At 43.8% G+C, this 18,664-nt stretch overlaps 1 protein-coding gene across 2 annotated transcripts in view; it reads right to left on the bottom strand.

Moving 5' to 3' along the window:
* LOC140668976 (netrin receptor UNC5C) overlaps window positions 1-15,177 on the bottom strand; it is a 33,476-nt gene extending 18,299 nt beyond the window's left edge. For both annotated transcript variants that reach the window (XM_072898342.1, XM_072898343.1), the window contains exons 1-2: window positions 14,644-15,177; window positions 4,836-5,058 (exon numbers count right to left, since the gene is read on the bottom strand). In XM_072898342.1, the coding sequence (XP_072754443.1) occupies window positions 4,836-4,920 (85 nt within the window). In that variant the 5' untranslated portion in view covers window positions 4,921-5,058; window positions 14,644-15,177. The remainder of the gene's footprint in view (window positions 1-4,835; window positions 5,059-14,643) is intronic.
* Window positions 15,178-18,664: the final 3,487 nt, after the last annotated feature.

Consider the following 18,664-nt stretch of genomic DNA (forward strand, 5'->3'; position numbering starts at 1 on the left):
CATCGCTGCGGTTACGTTGAATCGAATGTGCACGTAACGATTCTACAATAAAATTGCATTGAAACGATCCGTTCTGTTTTGTTTGAAATGAAAGCGAATGTGATGAAACAAAGTCAAAATAAGATGAGTTTTATAGCTAAATTTATGTGATATTCTCTCAAGAATATTTTTATTTTTTATTACTTTTATATACATGTAACCTCTATAATTATAAAACATGTGATTTTTATCATAATCTTTGCATAAGAAAATTTTGCATATTTTACTATGTATGTATATTCTGCTTAAATATAAACTGCCGTGGTGTAATATTAATATTCTTGACGTAGATAGATTTTGAAATCGTTAATAATCCTTAAGCTTACATCAGATATTCTTGTTTCGTTATTTATAATTTCATAATTAATTGAAGGTAATCATAAGAACCGTGTGCTATAATCTCATTAAAAAAACAGTTTTATCGTGCGAGAATATCACGACTCCGAGGAACGTAATCCGATCGGTCGATATTTCACGATCGCCGTTCTCTCGCACATTCGCGAGGCACCGTTCGGTCCCCCCCCCCCCCTTATCTCCCCACGCCAATATTCTCCCCGATTTCAACAATAATCGTGCTTGCGCAACTCGGGACCTCCTCGACCGACACGGTGCGGCGGCCGCTCGTTTGATTTACGATAATTAAAGCTGACCTGACCTTTCGTCGCAGCGAGAAGAAACGCGCGATTCCTTCTCGATCGGTCGGATACCGATGAGAGACTACGAGATATTAAAAAAAACTCTCCCCTTTTTCGTGTTTTCGTACTCATTCCATCCAGATCGCCGTTTATTACATTTTTTCCTCTCTCTCTCTCTCTCTCTCTCCCTTGCTTCGTCATAAGAACCGTTCTTTTCGAATCTGGCGGGACGAGAGACCGTCTCTGCTGGAATCAATCGGGTAATTGCACGACAGAGCGAAGGAGCGCGCGTACCAATTGACGTGTTCGCGGCTTTTGCATTTTTGCCCGTGGCGATTTCGCGAGAGAGCAGATTTCTGGTCTCTCCGGCTGCCATCGCTCGCGCAGCCGGCTACATTCTTGATCGGCGATTATATCGCTCGCGATAATCGCGATTTACTTATGATACTTATCAAAGTGGGAGGGTTGACCGGGCCGACCGGCCGACCGGTCGGCGTGAGTAGCGGATCCCTTTCGAATCTGCGCGATGCATTCGCGCGGGATCCTATTATCCTCTCTCGACATGTACTCGTAAGCGCCGCGCTGCGATCGAGGATAACGAATCTGATCGTGAAAGCGATGATATAACGCCCGGCGATTTATAGCGCGATCATTCGCGTGAGGTATGATTAGAAACACCGTGATTGCCGATACACGAATTCGTCATGGTTCGTGTAACTTACTATACCACGTGATTAAAGAAGCCCCATTTCGAAGGGACGGAACAAATTATTTGCAAAGATATCTCGAATCATTAGTACGGCCGAAATCTTGACAAGTGATTCTTTCGCTGGAGTCGTAAAAATGTCGATTACAAAATCAATTTTGCCGTTGCGGACAAACCGTTCCTCACATATACATATACATATACATATACGTGCATCGTAAGCTCGGATGTAAATCACAAAGCAGTTCTGAACGCGCACGAATTAACGATCAATTTCTCCGCATAATCCCGCGTCGCGGAACATAAATTTTCGAGCGGAGCGGAGCGGAGCGCACGCGCGCCGCTATCGGTTTCATAAATTTAATACTCGCGCCCGGGGAATGGATGCGGAGAGCTTTCATTCGGGTGAAAGCCCGAATTTGGGCTTTGCGGGCGCGCGCGAGGATGCTGCTGCGGTATCGCCACGCGCTTCCGCCTGAAGCGCGCGTCGTAAAAAACTCTCGAACCAAATACATCTTCCGGACGTGAAATTCGCGAACCGTGCGTCGTGTCGCGTCGCGTCGCGTCGCGTCGCGTCGCGTCGTGAGATAACGAGCGCGGTTGAAAAATTGCACGTCGCCACTGGCGCGACGCGAGCGAACGAGCAATGGTGCAACGGTGAAAACCGGGTGCGGTGCAACGGCTGGCTACCGGCCACTGGCGCGGCCAAATCGTGAGAACGCAGAGTCGTTGGAGCGGCACGTCCTCTCCGCAGGCGACCCGTTAATTATTAACGCGGCTAATATTTTTCTCGCCGCACGGCGCGGCGGCAGCGCCGGCCCGCTCAAGACGGCGAAATTATGACGCGATTTCACGTCGCGATAAATCGTCAAGGTAATTATTCACGCACGTGCGAGTGTATGTGCGTGCGTGTCTTGTAATACGTTGCGCTCTTTCGCTCGGCGAGTTGCGCGTAGGAGAATGGCTGTGCGAGCGGGCAGCCTAGGCGCCGTTTGTTCGCCATTTGTTCGCCGCTTCCTGCCCGATGACGACGACGACGACGACGACGACGACGACGACGACGACGACGACGACGACGACGTTGATGATTACGCTTTAGATAGGGTAGAGCCAGGTAGAGCCAGGTAGAGCCAGAGAAGACTGATGGCGCCGCGTCCGTTTCTTCAACGCGGTGCACCTTCGACAGAGTTAGACGCGATAGGCGCCGTCTAACTCTCGCTGAAATTATTACGAGGTCAGAGGCCGTAATTGTATATTTATCAGCGCGCTCTAAGTATATCGCCATTAAGGCTTGTTTTTCACATAACGATGATAGTAACGAGTGCGGCAATTATCTGCGAGTTACACGCGATGACTTGGAGAATAGATTGCAATCTTTTTCATATGCTTGATAGGTGCAGCCAGTCGTGCCTATGCCATTACGCGGGGTGTTTCGAACCAATCGTGCTTCATTAAATTTTATCTAATCATGTACAATGAAGTCTTCGATATGAGACAAGTAAATGTATAGTCTTCACGCACAGCAATTTTAACCGCGTTACTATATCCGCATTGTTTCGCGACGTGTCTGTTGAAGATAATTATTACTTATCCGAGAGACGTGCGTGAGAAATGGAAAGCACACTTTGCGAGCACGTGTACCGACGCGTACCTACATATGTGAGATATGATTTCTCGCGCGCATAATGCTGACTCGCACTATCTGCGAAGAATATCCGCGCTCGTTGTAGCTCCCATCGCGAGGATGCGCGCACTAGAATGGGAATTATTTATCTACCCGATGCTGCATCCTGCGAGAAAAATGGTCAAAGGAAGACGACGTATGTGTACGCCGTGTATGCGCATTATGTTGCGATTTCTATTGTACAGCACGTACCCAGGGGAATGGAAAACGAATGTTTTCAAGCCGGCGCCGTTTGTTCCTGTCGACGTGTGTGTGCGCGTGCGCGCGCGTGGGCAACGCGCGTTTCGTGCGAGATAATAAGGATGAGAGGCAAGCGTGTGCAGCCAAGATTATATAGTTAGATCTTGGAGGAGAAGACGGTTAGCGAGTCATAATTGTATCCTCGTTTCGCGCTAGCGTTAAATCATACATATCCGTTTTTCCTTCACTAAGGAAACAGTTATATCCTACACACGAGCTAACGAAGGTAACTTGCGGCGGTGATTGCTGCGATTATACTTGATGCGCACGAAATTTTAGACAACGCGCGAAAGATAGATTAATGTGTTTGTTTTAGGACGATGTCGCGCCCAATACTTTTTCTTTTTTCCTTAGTTAACAGAGATTGATTATCGCTCGCCTTTTTTACATTGGTGCGCGCGCACGCGCACCAGGGCAAATATCCGCGTCGCGGTTAGGATATAATCTGTCGTGAACGACGATGATGAGGATATGTCGGGAGCACTAATTAGTCGACCGTGGTGTCCCTTGGTGAGAGAAAAAGATTGAAGAAAGAAGAGCGTAGCATAGGGGTTACCATATGTATAGTCCAGGAGGTCGCTCTCCAAAGTAGCTCCTGGGGAGAGTGCAATCCATCATCGAAAACGGGCTGGTATAATGTAACCGGCCGGTTATACCGACGACTAATCAGTCAGACTGCCTCGCCGTATAATTAGCAGTCTCTCTCTCGATCTCGTTCTCGCGGCGGATATTCCCGCGCGTATTCGTAACGCTTGCTCGTATCTCGTATATATCTCTAGCCGCAAACGCTCGACTTTCCTTCCTTCCTGTAACTCGCAAAAGGTATACCCCTGTTTTCATTTTCCGCTCACGATCGTTAACAAAACACCTGAATCACGATATATTACGCGTCTTGCTCCTGGTTATTGCAATCCAGAGCGTTGACGGATGATATTTTCAAGTGATCGCGTTCACCGTCCTAATTATTATAAATATATTAATATATAAATGCTATTTATCAAACTGCATTTACTCTTTCCCGCAAAATAAAAAATAATAAAAATATGTATCTCGAGGTTGAAACAAACGAGATAAATTAACGCGATCGGTGAGCGTTCCATCAACGATATAACAACGATATAATGTAATTTACAGTCTAACAGTAATTTCTCTTATACATTTCTCCGATGCCTACATCCGACAGAAGGACTCGCGTAAAGTAGTACTCGGACATTGCATTTAGCGCGAGTACTTGGAGCGAGAATACTCCAGCCGCGCGGCTCTTGGTATCCACGGGAATGGGAGATCATTATAGGCTCTCGGCATAAGTTAAATGGCAAACTTAACGATCTCTTCCTCAACTTGCCTTGACGTAGGCTAGAGTCTGCAGAAGAGACGGAATGGTGCGGTAGAGTTTTCTATATATATATATATGTGTGTGTGTGTGTGTGTGTGTGTGTGTGTGTGTGTGTGTGTGTGTGTTTATATTTATATGTATTATATGAGAGAGTGGAGAGAGAAAGAGAGAATATAAATATATAATTTGACTTACCTTCGCCGGATGTGAAGGGACGAACCACTCCGGGTAGGAGCACGCAGAAGAACAAGAGGAACAGCGAGCAAGATTTCGGCCTCATCGCGTATCAGGGATCACCGTGGTCCGATCATTCGTTCATCTCTCGTGTAAAGGAACGATCAGAATCACACTTAAATACCGTCACTCGGCGCCACTCGACACAACACTGGCCACTCGTCGGCTTGATACGAGCCTGCACCTGCAACACAAACGCGAGAAACAACGGTTGATTAATGCAGCAATTTCGACACATCTGGCTTTCTCGCGTTAACGCGAGAAAATCATTTTCTGCGAACGCTAAATATAATAATGCGCGGCATAAATCTCGAACGTAAAGAGCACAAGTGTAAAAATGCGCACGACTTTTAGCAATTTCGAGAATCTAACCACGATAAAGCAACCTACTTTGCTTCCAGTAACATATAAACGGTATATTCTTTGCGTAGAATGAAAATTCCATCTCGCACGCAACGGGACGAAGAAGTATCGAGGTGAAATGGGTTTAACGTCGGTCGGGTCGCCGCGACGTTGTTTCTACCGGAAAGCGTAAGAGACGGTTAGAGGAAAGTCGAGAGTGCCACTTACGACGTGGCTGGCGGCCCTTGGCATTTAAATATTCCAACGGCGGCAGACACTTTCCCGCACGCGAAATTTCCTTGCGGCGCCTTCATTTTCAGTCGTTGCTACCGCGAAGGGAACGTAAGGAGAGACCTAAAGGGAGAGGGCGTAATTTCCCCTTATGTTTCGATAGCTCCCTCGAACGCGAGACTGCTGTTTCTCTGGAGGAGGGATTCGATCGATAACCGTCGGAATTAATTATTAAGCGTGATTCGTCTTGAAAATATGGTTTCTTAAGATTACCGGTATATACGTGTCGTTGTACCTGAAATTTAAAGCATTTGATGCGTTTAAAGCCGGGCATAAATCAACTTTGCGTAATGAGATTTCATAAAGTTTATCTTTAAATATATTGCTTGCGAAACGAATTGCTTTACAACCAAGTTGTGGCAACGTTATATTTCGTCGCGCATATTAATCTACATTTATGCTTAAATAACATCGGGTTTCGTAGGGCATTACACCTCGAATGTTACGCGAGAATTACCCTCGCTTATCGATCGATACTTTACTTTACCAACTCCCAGCGAGATGCTTAAAATCCACGCGATGTATGCATATCATGCAACAAAATTCGCGCAGAAACTTATGATCACAAACATATATCTAGCGTGCGTATATATGCAAAGCTTGTTAGTACCAAGCTGTTATACGATCCTACCGAGTCGGTTAGTTGAAACGCAACTAAGGGATCGTTTATCAATGTCGTTCGTCAAGGTCTTTCGCTAGATGCTCGATTACATCCGTAAGCGCTATTGTACAGCAGATTTCTCGTGAGCAAACGCGTAATGGAAATAGGTGAAATTTAGCGTGCTGTGCAAAAAAAAAAAAAAAAAAAAAAAAAAACGCACTGCCTTTTTAAGTTTCATGTTCACGATACGAGTTTTTGCTTCCCGGATATATAATCACGATAACATAATTTACTCGCCATTTAAAACGATACCGTGTGAAATAATCAAGTTGACCGGATTTTTATGTTGTTCTTTCATATAGGACGATATCTGTATGTTTTTTTTCAAATGTAACTTTTTTATGCAAAAATATGTATAATTTTGTAATGAATTCTTAACGTGAGTGAATGTTTTTTTTTTTTTTTTTTATTCCTGCGAGATTGAATATGTTCAATATCGCTTTTCATGTTTTCGATCAACAACAGCTTTCAGAAAATCGATGAAACTGTACAACATCGCTACGAGCGATGAGCGATATATATATATATATATATATATACGCGGGGTACGCAGGCCGAAAATGCTCTCGAAGATTCATGACGCGGAATAATCGATGCAACAACGACCCGTGCAATACGCGTATTATGACCGCGTATACCGCGTATAGGCTATACACAGATTTCTCATCTCGAGTTCGTCCTAATCCTGCGGGATGAGAATTCAATTTATAAACGCGTTCGGCATTATCCCCATTCAAAGTTTCAAAGAGATTTAAAACACTCGACAGCGTTGTGTCATGCGTGACCGCCACATGGGCATTTTACACTGCAGTTGGCACGAATCCTCTTGTCCTAAGCTCCATTTGGTTGGAAAAGCCGACCAGAGAAAAGCTTACAATTCTTTCTTTTGTCGAACATGCCTAGGTAAACCGCAGCGTCTTCCGCAATATCGTCGCAACGGTGCTTGCAAAACCAAAGCGAGCGAAGATGATACTCTTTTTCAAGTAACAACTAGACGGCGAGCGCGATACAAGAGCGGCTTAAATGATGCATCTTGAATATCGTATGACAACAGGTAGAGCGACTACCAAACTGGACCCTAGCCGAAAGAATATAGCTACCGGTCGCGAAGCGGTCGCCTTTCAGGAGGGTCAAGAAATATATATGCATATAATATACGACCATACTTTCGAGGAATTTTCAATGAACGCGAGCGACGTTTATGTTCTGGAAAAAATCGAGTCAGATAAATATAAATGCGGTTATATATAAATTTCAGTTAGAAGAGCCAGTCGTTTTCTAGTTAATAGTTTAATATTCACCAGCGAGAGATAAATGACGATAATCCTATCGGATTAGAAATGTCAGACATAAATTTCAACGTCTTAATTCTTGATAAATAAATGAATAGATTCTTCTTCATTTATAATCGTTCTAAAGTAGATATTAAAATATATTTTTGTACACAAATTTCAGTCTTTGTATCATATCGGATGTAATTATAGAATTAAATTGTAGAAATATATTTTTTCATCCATTACTTCCGGTCGCATTTCGTAAAAATACACAACACTGATGCGTGTCGCGTATCACATGGTCTTTGCAGAATATTACGAATGTGCGAGACTAATCCACGAAAGCCACGCGAACATTCCTCAAGGATGTACCGACAACCGCAAGAGATTCCCTCGAAACACACATCGAGCCACGAATATCGTCCAGAATTCCTCGCTGAAGGCCGACTGTTCTTCCTTCGGTTCGTTTCTCTTCACTTTGCGTCCGTCCGTCCGTCCGTCCGTCCGTCCGTCCGTCCGTCCGTCCGTCCGTCCGTCCGTCCGTCCGTCTCTCTCTCTCTCTCTCTCTCTCTTTCTCGCTCGCTCGCTCGCTCGCTCGCTCTTTTCCCCGTAACGTAATCCGAGAAGATTACGGAGCGAAATAAACATGTCAACCTCCCCCGCGGCGCAACGGCCGCGGGGATGTGGGTTCGCGCAGCGTCTTTATAGACCGCACGTAGAGGATATCGCCTTTCTTTTCCTTAGGCGCGCGCGCTGTCTCTTCCTCTCGTGTCTTCCCTCGTGCTTATATACGTCGTTCTCGTTCTCTCTCGACGTTCGCGACGTAGATTCCTCCAGATACCGGTCCTTTTTCTCTCGCTGGCTGTTATTTAGCCAACGGGCAGATGCGTCTAGTCACACAAACTCGATCGGTTGCGCGTTTTATCCACGCGAGATCTGAATCCTCCTCCTCCATCAAAGATAGATTATCGTGGTTTTTTATTTTCAACGATCTTATCGTGTCGTATACATTTTTTTTTCTCTTACTCTCTCTCTCTCTCTCTCTCTCTCTCTCTCTCTCTGTCTCTCTCTTACATAGGTATACGTAACATTCTTGTTTGGAAAAAAAGAGAAAGAACGACAATAGAGAGAAGCGAGAGCGAGACTTCGTGGAACATATATACAAATTCGTGACTACCTGCGGCAAAGGGATTCCATTTATGCGCTTCTTTGAGGCGCACCGTGTTTCAGCGGTTTTAAAAGCAATTGTATTGTTAGGAGAGAGATATTTGCAGGTGTTCAAAGATGTGCTGATGTGGTTATCGATTTCTAGCGGTTATTAATGGCCTGTAACGGGATGAATCTTATTGCTTGCGGTTTGTAGGAATAACTCGCTTCTTTTTTTGCGGTCTCGATATTTCACTAACGTAGTCACTGACCTCTTCATCCTTGCGATACTCTATCTATCGGATCACGTAAGAAAGATGATTTTTCCGCGCTTATTACACGAGATTTAAATCGTAATTTACAATGAGACTTTTTACGCAAGAGATCGCAAGTTATTTGTTCGCGAGTATCAAGGATATTTATCTCGCGCTCAGCCCCGCGTATTTCAGTAAAACTTGGGCGCGTGCTTCGGCTTCCAACATAAAGTAAACGTAATAACTCGGGAGATCAAAGGCCTTGCGAGAGGGGTTTAAAAGAGTGCAATCCGTAAAATCAAGCGCGTCGCGGTATTCATGAACTCTGCGATTACTTTGCGCGGGAGAAGTAACGGTGTCACGACTCCGGGCATCCGACACAAAAGGATCTTTACAACTTTCACAACACGGAATCGGGATCAAAGGATCCCGATCCCGATCCCGATCCCGATCCCGATCGCGGCTAAAGAGTTTCCCGATCCACCCTTGGCCAGTCCGTGCACTCCTTTCAAGGGCATTTCGAAAATCGAGTATTGCCATGGAAAGGGGGTGAAAAGGGGGATGAAAAACTGCGTCGTCGCGCCGCGTCAGCTCTGCTCCTCGCTCGACCAAATACCGAATACCGAATACCGAAATATACCTTCCCTTTGCTCTTTGATCGTTTCATCGTTCGCGCACGGAACGCTGCAGCTGCGTAACGTGGCGTAGTCATCTCGCAAATAGGAACACCAAGAGGGATAGAACGGGCTGAAAATATATATATATATATATATATCGTGGAGACGCGGATCGCGTCGCGCACGTCGGCGATACTGTCGGCACGAGAGACTTTCCCCGGACTTTGGATGAAGGATCAAACGTCGCTTTTCCGCGCCGCCTTTGGCCGACGAGGCAAACACCGTGCCTGCAAGTTATTTGACGTTTTTGCATGAATATAAAGTACAATGTGCGACTACGAGCGCCTCGGGTGAGATATCCTTTAGCATCGCGATGGAGCTATGCACACGATATATACGTCGAAAGCCGCTGTACGAGAAAACGAGGACGCGACTCTCCTCGACCGCACATATCGGCGGACGTAAAGGAGAAGGATACTCCTCTCGCGCCAACATTTTTCAGACGTTTGGCGCCGTTGGATATTACGACGTATAAAGAACGAAGAAGGCTTCCTCGACTCTGTAAAATTCTTCGATTTTATTCGCATCGATAAGAAATCCTACGTGCGGTAAAAGTTGGAAACGGCGAATGTTGCGTGAAGTTGTTTACGACGGATGTTGCGCGCGCGGCTTTTCGCATTACGCGTGACTTTTCTCTTGACTTTCGTGTATCTTTATTGTAAAGTAACTGGTAGAAACTTAATGCTTTCGTTTAAAGATTCTCAGCTACGTAAAATTTCACATATGTGCTGTCATATAGCTGTCGTTAAAATGCATTTTTATTTTAACATTTTATTCGGGTAGTTTTATCGCATCATTACATCCGGGAGATATAAAAGAGCATTTCGCGCAGATTTAACTCGAATCTAACGAAATTGCTTGCTTCTTTATCATCTTCATCTTATGTGCTTCTCATTCATACATTTATTAACTCTTGAAAGATCATCGACCGACATCGTTATCGATCAATCAAATAATCTTAGAGCGCATAACATCTGCCGTTCAATCAGCATCTTCATCGAGTTGTGCGGTTTTGTATCGGTCGTGTTCCTCGATCAGATTGCGCTGTATCCAGTGGACCCTTAAAGATCGATCGTGCGATTGATCGGTCGACGCTGTCTCGAAGACACGATTGCGTTTCGCCACCGCAGAAATTCGTCGACGCGTGAATATATTTTTCGCAAAGGAACACCGGGTCCTCGGGTCCTCGGGTCCTCGGGTCCTCGGTTCCTTTTATGCGCCCCTTCGAGGCAGGTATATATAGGCGCTACGTGTTCTCACGGAGGCCCTGAACCGGCCGTCGCAGATGGGGCCCTACGCGTGCCAGGTGGGCCTTTTTTGACGACGCGGTTCTCCTCTCGAGCCAATGCAACGCTGTTTCCTGCGAGCTGATCGAGACCGCGATACATGGCCTTCTGCGTGGCGGCCCAGGCCTGCTTCATTGATCCTGACGGTACGATAACGAAGGACGAGGCCTAAACTGTACCGAGTTTTTAATGGTCGAAGCACGAAAAGCGCCGAGGTATCATGCGGAGACCGGCGCCGACGCCGACGTCGACGCCGACGGTGCCGCGGGCAGTCGTTGGGTGCCGGCCGACTCACGCACCCGTAGCACGTACCGTACGGAGTTTCCTGTCTTCCTCGGACTTGTCCTCTTTCCGGTCGTCCGGTGAACTCGTTGACTGGGCACGTATGGCGTATCATTGTACGTCCAGACGCGAACGGAAGTCGGAAAACGCGCGCATTGGGGGTGAGAAACACTCGACGGAAGACGCCGGCGGCGGCGGCGGCGGCGGCGGCGGCGGCGGCGGCGGCGACGTAAAATGATAGACGTCGGCATAAAATCGTTGGCCCCGACACGAACGTGACCAATGCGCACGAATGTGTACCCTTCCGCGAATAATATCGCGTGTGAATGGCGTATTAACTTGCCGGGAGTATGTATCGGGTCGGCCGCTGGCCTTTACACGGATCCCGTGGAGATTTCAGAGTGTAGGTTTCGCGTAATAGTTTCACTCCAGAATATCCCGACATGATATTTTTATTCATGAAGGAAGGAGGGAGAGGGGAAAATTTCAACGAACGCATTACGAAGCGGGCGATGAAGCTGAAATTGCACGTTCGGAGGAAGCGAGGAAAGCGGGAATAAACTTTTTTTTTTTTTTTTTGGATCGGTACCGAAAGCGCATTGGTCGATATTTTAAATCGTCGTTAAAAAAAATTGCAAAAAATTTTACTTCATTATTATTTAATTCACCGTTAATTGCAAAGTAGATAAAATCGAAACTAGTATTTTTACACATTTCATACATAAAACATTCATATTATTTCGTACACGTCGTTTATTTTTCATCAAGATTTGTCGAGTTTCCTTTCTGTGAAAAATGTTTTAATAATTTAAATTATATACATATACATGAAGGCAATGAATATATATATATATATATACATATCTACATATCGTGTACATGGATGTGAATGTAAACGCAAAGTCACCACAAGCATTTCATAAGAAACGCAAGCTTGTTTCGTTTATAATCATTTTTTGTTACACAAGAAAGATTGGAAGTTAAAAGTATGGAATCAGCGCGGACGAAGAAGGCAATGTTGTTTGAGAGGCAAACTGTCGGTGACGGCACATTCAAAGAAGCGCGCGCGTGTCACGCTCAGTGTATTTACAGAAAGCGACGAACGTAGTAAAAGCAGAAATAAAGGGACTCGTTGGCATAAGGCGCCTCGGTTCGCTTCGTTATTTTTGAGGACCCTTTTCTGCATACACGATACACGACTTTGCGTTGTAACGATCATTACGCGACTGTAAGTGGGCCAGTTAGTCGTTAATAACGTCTCCGACCAAGTGAAATAAGCTCCCTCCTCTTTTCAATCGCCAAGTACCACCAACGTGGTCGATCGAAATGTTTAGTCAACGACCGGATCTGTTCTCTTGTAATGGTTTTGAGACCGCACCGCTATCGCGTTCCAAAGTTATTTATAACGATGGAATCATACGTCGCCGAGTTATTCAAGATCGCGATTTATCGATCCGCAGATTTAGCCCCGGTCACGTGTAAATTTTTCCGATACGATAGTAAAATCGCGAGAAACTGTCTGTCGTCGATTTAATACTTTTTTGCGTCTTTTCGTTTCGTATCGCGAAATTTATGAGCGTGTAATTAGTTAACATTTTACTGCGAATGATACGCAAAATTGTTTCAACGAGCATGACGGGCGCGAAATGGAACAAAGCAATAATTATTAATGTACGGTGCCATTAATATGATTAATATATTCTACCGTCGCAGTTTAAAGAGATAGCGCGATATTATTAATTAACGACGCTTATTCAGTGAACGAGTGCGCTTGTGCTGTATCGAACCTTTTCCATTCCGAGAGATTTATTCGTGCCACAAAGACGCGATCTTTACGAGCGATTGTGAGGTCGTGAGTGTCACGACTAACGATTCACAGCCAATAAATGCCATAAATAGTTGGAAGCATAATGTTACCGATTTGTTGAGGATAATGTGCCGTGCTTACAGCGTGTTTTCCTCGTTATAATCGCGCAAACGTATTCTGATAACATCGTTTCGTTTTACCAGGATACCATCAAAAAGGCCGTGATTGAATCGATCGTTGTGCAAATCACCATCAACCATCTAACCAATGTAGCAATGTAATAGCGATGTATTATTGAGAATCGCATGTAATCTTTAGATCTCGCAAAAGGCTTCCCCTCCGATGCACATTTTGCGTATTTACGAGTAGATGCGAGAGTGGTAGCGGCAATAGAGTAGGACGAAATTTTAAAGCCTGGATAAAAGATGCAGGCATATAGGTATATGCGGCGTAAATCGCCGACAACTTACTACTGGCCATTAAGTCGTATCGAAGAACGTGCTCCCGTACACGTAATCCTGGTAAGTGCCCGCGAGTACTTGTAAATCTTTATTCGACGGTGCATACGGCAGAATACTTTATGATTACGCGTACTCTCTTCGCGTGCAGTAGGTAGGTCTCTGTAGGTTTACCGATCGCCCGGGAGCCATTTATCGTGTTCGACAGTATTTTACTTACACGCGCACTTTATTTCGCACGTATTTTTCCATTTATCCTGCAAAGCTGAGGAAAAAAATGGATTTAAGATGCAAATATCTTGACGTGTACTCTCGCATACTTTGTTTTTCGACAGTTTTGCTCTGTCGACGTAAAGGAGGAATATATAAACATAGCTCCGTTGAAGCAACAAGTAATAACGTATATCTCGAGTTAATACCGCTCGTATAATTTTTCCAACGACTTCATTCATTTGATGCGCAGACCTGTAATATCAGTGTACTTTAACTTGTCAGATCAGTAGCGGAGTTGAAGATTATAGTCGTTTCGCGCAAATCCGGTAGTTTATATCGAAAAGCGATCGTCGAGTCGCGCTTCGTAACAACCGGTATTTTGGAAGAGGCCGAATACATAGAGGGAAGGAAACTTGGCTCGACGAGCACGAGTTTATGACACGCCGCGAGTTTTTAATAGGCTCCCAGAGACTTTTATACTTTTACACTAGGTGGATGTGTTGCCCAGCGGGAATGCAGGGGTTAAACGCTAACGTTCGTCTTTCGATTTAGTCCCTAGTGGGCTTTTGAAAATGTGCAGTCACCGGAATGAATCGAAAATATTCGTAGTCGCTTGAGAGCATATATATATATATATATATATATATATATATATAATGAATTATCTCGATTAGTCGTTTGAAACGTCGCGAGAAAATGCCAGCGTTAAATCACACTTAAAGGAAATATTTTAAAACATTATGCTTAAAAATATATGATACGTTTAATTTTTTTTTTTTTTTTTTTTTTTTTTTAAGAAAACTTTTTTTCTGTCAACTTTTTCATCGAATTGAAATGACGACAAAATACGTGTATCGTAGTACATCGTGCTCAAATTTGATTATTTTATTTCGCAGGCTTGTGAAATTATTTGCGATATCATTCTCATGAGATATCTGCAGTTTACGAACGGTATTCTACGCATGTTTTAAAAACGCTATTTTACATATGCTATCGGGACATTTCCTAGGTCGACGCGCGGTACAAGAAAAATTCGCTTCACGAACGCATTACGCAACTAATGTCGGATATCACTTACTCGTGCAGCCAATCAGCGAAGCGTGGTTATCCATAAACCGGCTGGCACTTTAACCCCACTGCACTGACACTGGCGTTATCATTGTTGCAAGTTCGTTACACCGTGCGTCGTAACGTCATTCCTCACTCCCGGACCACGATTATCGATATACGTATTCGTTTGTCAATTCAAGCATAAACTATTTCACAACGATCTCGCGCTCGCGAACCCTTCGTAATCGTGATTCTGGCAACGCGTGACAAAGAACACACTAAATTTTCTCCAGCATGAGAAAGCTATTCACGTCATTCAAAAATCGTAGCTATAGAGGTCCGTACGTCAAAAGCTCTCTCTCCCCACAGGTACAGGAATTGTGAGAAACGTCCTTCTCACCCCTCGTGTACGTTTCACGAGCGGGTACGGGTACGGGTACGTGCACGCGCACGTCCCAATATATACGAGGGTACGCGTTTCGGGATTAGCCGTTAAGAGCGGATAAACACCGGGAGCCCCAGCACGCGCGGCTCATGTCGGCCAACTGACTCGTAGCGCGGAGATCTCGGCGCTCGGGGCCCTTCGCCTCTTGGGCGCCGGTGCTGGGCGAACGTGGTGGTGGAGGTCGCTGACGACGGTGGTGGAGGTATCGCGGACGGCGGACGGCGGCGGTGGTGGTGATGGTGATGGTGATGGTAGTGGTAGTGGTAGTGGTGGTGGCGGTAGTAGTAGCGGCGGAGGCGATGCCGCGATGGTGTAGGTACCGACGGAGACGGAGGGCGGAGAGGCAGCTAAGAGGAAAAGAGCACTGGTGGGAGTATGGATGCTGTTGTGCAGTCGTTGCTGCACACTGCACACGCGGATGCCGCAGAGTGCTGTCCGAACTGCCGCACGAGTCGGAGTGTATACCTTCATGTACAGAGAGATGGCCGCAGACTTTGTTAAATATTCATCTCATCCGGTTGTCACGAATAGTAACATCGCGTACTCTCGTACGAATGTTTGTCCAAGCTGCTTGTTTCCCTGATTACTCGGGGGACACGTGAATTTTCGAGCATTTGATTTGGTTACGCATATTAGAAATGTATGATGAGACCGCACATAATTAATATCGACAGAACATATATATTGCGCATTAAATTTGTGAAAGATATTTTGTGGATAAATTGCATCGACGACCTCACGAAATTTATAGTCATGTATCAAGCGAGGAAAAATGCTTGATTGCTAGCTTTTATTGTAAAGAAGAAGAAGGTTTGAAGGAAAAGGCAAAATCTGCTGGGAAACCTGAGAGCTATCCTTCTCGCTTTGACAGCGGGGCTCCGGTTAAGCATAGAATCCGCATTTTGACCGGTGCATAAATTTATTTTTTCACCAAATAAATACGCCGGCTATTTATTTACAGTGACCCTTTTACCCATCTCCGTTCTTTTTCTCGTTCGTCTTTTTTTCCGTTCACCAACGCGATGTGGCATCGTACTTGCATCGCAACGTTTGATAAATAAATATTGACTGTCGAGATGGACACCGCAAACAAATCCATTATTAACACACAAATTCAACCTCGTCGCGGAGCGACACACTGTATATACATATACTCGTGGAATCGAATACAAGCGCGTTTTAGTTTGATCTTGTCCAATATAATAGTTCCAGTTCGTCGCGCCTAATTCGACAACGTCGAATTAGTCAATTTATGTCTACGGCTGGATTCGGCAGAACAATTTAATAACGTTCATTTTCATGCGTTTCTGTTTCCCACTTCTGTTTCGTCTGTTTCCCTTCTTCCCTAACCGCCGATCGGTACAGTTTACCGAAAAGATAGAGAGGTAGTATCGTGATCGCGGTAAAGAGAAGAGAGAGAGAGGGAGAAAGAGAAAGAGAGAAATCGGCTAACCGGTGAGAGACTTCCGGCAAGTAAATTCATGCAAATTCGTGAGATTATAATCAAATAATCCTCGATATCCAACAACTCGCGGTGTATCTCGTTAACGCACGCGTTACAAAGATAAACATACAAGTTTCATCGATAACTCGATATCGCTTCCGTCTCCCCTCCCCCTTTTTCTACCCTAAAGTCGAAGAGAATATCAGAGAACATGCGGGATGGCGAGTTCCGGCAACATAAGTTTTGCTTAAAATAGATTTCCGCGAAGAATATACTCTTTTTAATTTTAAATATCATTATTATATCGAGCGATATATATTGAAAATATTTTTGTTTGAGTTTGTGTAATCGATCGATATTTCATTGGATTTCAAATCTTTTTTACGCTGTATTTATTTTCTTTCCTAGAATACGTTATTTTCTCATACAATCTGTATCGGATATTTGTCGGACATAAGTTGAAAATATTGAATTTCTCTTTCATTTAGATTCAATGTACGAAAGTTTAAAGATATTTTTAATTGGAGAGAGAAAAAGAAAGAGGAAGAGAAAGAGAAGAATTTAATATTAAAAATGCATCATGAAAATATTAATGATAAACTATGATAATATAAATACATGTCTGAGATATTGTTGTGAAAAATTTATTTAAACATTCTTTTATAGACTCGTCATAGTTTTTTAGATACTTTTATGTGTAATTCTTTAAAAGTTCAAATTCTTCATTTCTGTATATATTATAAATTATTATAAAATATTAATTAAATTAAAGCAAGTGGAAATTGTTTGTCAGTGTGTTTTTATTTCCGCTGTTTTTATCGTCAAGATATCGCTGGCTGTTTATGTCTCATATGCATTCGTTATTCATAATTACTAAGAATCTCGTATCTGATCTTGATAACATGGTAACACGATGTGCCACACGTGTTTTGTCGTCCGTATCTCTCTGTCATACGACTTTTAATCGATAAATGAATCCTTCTAAATAGTAAATAATATAGCGAGCAAGAGAGAGATGAAAAATTGTACCCTTCCAGGGAATCCCCTTTGTCGTAGCTTTACGTAGTCTCGAATGGAGAAGATGATCGCCTCGTAATCCTATATAAACACGGTTATTTTTATCCCATTACGGGGCGGTTCCGTAACGGCCCGTGTAGCCTCGAGTCTGCATAATGCCCACGTTCGTTGTGCACGGAGCTTTAAAGGCTGCCGACCGTCGGGGATGACCGCAGGATCCCGAAGGGTGTTTCATGTGCCACACCCCCTCCCGTCTGCCGCCACGAAGCTGCTTAACAGCGGGGGGTAAATATGCCTGGACCATGATACAGTCCTTTCAAATGGTCGCCGAGTCCTCCGACCATCTTGGGTTCGATTCTATTGAATTCTACGCCTTTCTCTTCGAAACATTATATCGTTTCTCGAAAAGAAACATGGTAGCGACAAATTATCAAATGATAATTTCTCACAAGTATTTAATGCGCAACGAAAATGAGCGTTTAATGAGCATAGGTCATTGTAAAAAATTAAAGAGATTATTACTTTAAAATTATTTTAAAGTTTTGAATTAATAAAATAATAAATTTTCATCATCGCTTTTACTAAAAACAAATCATTGGTTATTTCAATTTTGTATATATTTTAATTTCACATTTGTCGGTATATTTTATTTATCGATATATAATTATGTGTATATTTTCACGATATTGTTAATAAAAATGGTGATGGGTTCTATGATTGTAGTTAAAAAATTTTTTGATTTGATCAATCATATGATAACATGTGTTATGCATTCATTCTCAAAAGTCTCAATTGCATGTGACACCCACAAATCGTTTCATATTTGAAAGTTTCTTTTTTTACGTTATGCGGCACTATCGTCAAAACATGATTGTTCTCTAAAAAAACGCGCCGGAAATCGGTCCTTATCGCCCGGAAACTGAAAAGTTGCTAACGTACATTTTGAAGCTCAGATATATAACAAGTCGTTTCCTTATGCGGAGAATTCGTCCAGAAGCATCTAGTCGAAGGTTCGCCCGACAAACCGTACAATATTTTTTTCTCAGACTCTCGTATTCGCTCTCGTGGGTTGCTTTTCTTAAGAGGAAACTCTTGTAAGGTCGTTTCGTTTCGCCAGGAGGTCAACGGAACTCGAAGATGCCG

This window comes from Anoplolepis gracilipes, chromosome 8, assembly GCF_047496725.1.
Source record: "Anoplolepis gracilipes chromosome 8, ASM4749672v1, whole genome shotgun sequence".
NCBI lineage: Eukaryota > Metazoa > Arthropoda > Insecta > Hymenoptera > Formicidae > Anoplolepis > Anoplolepis gracilipes.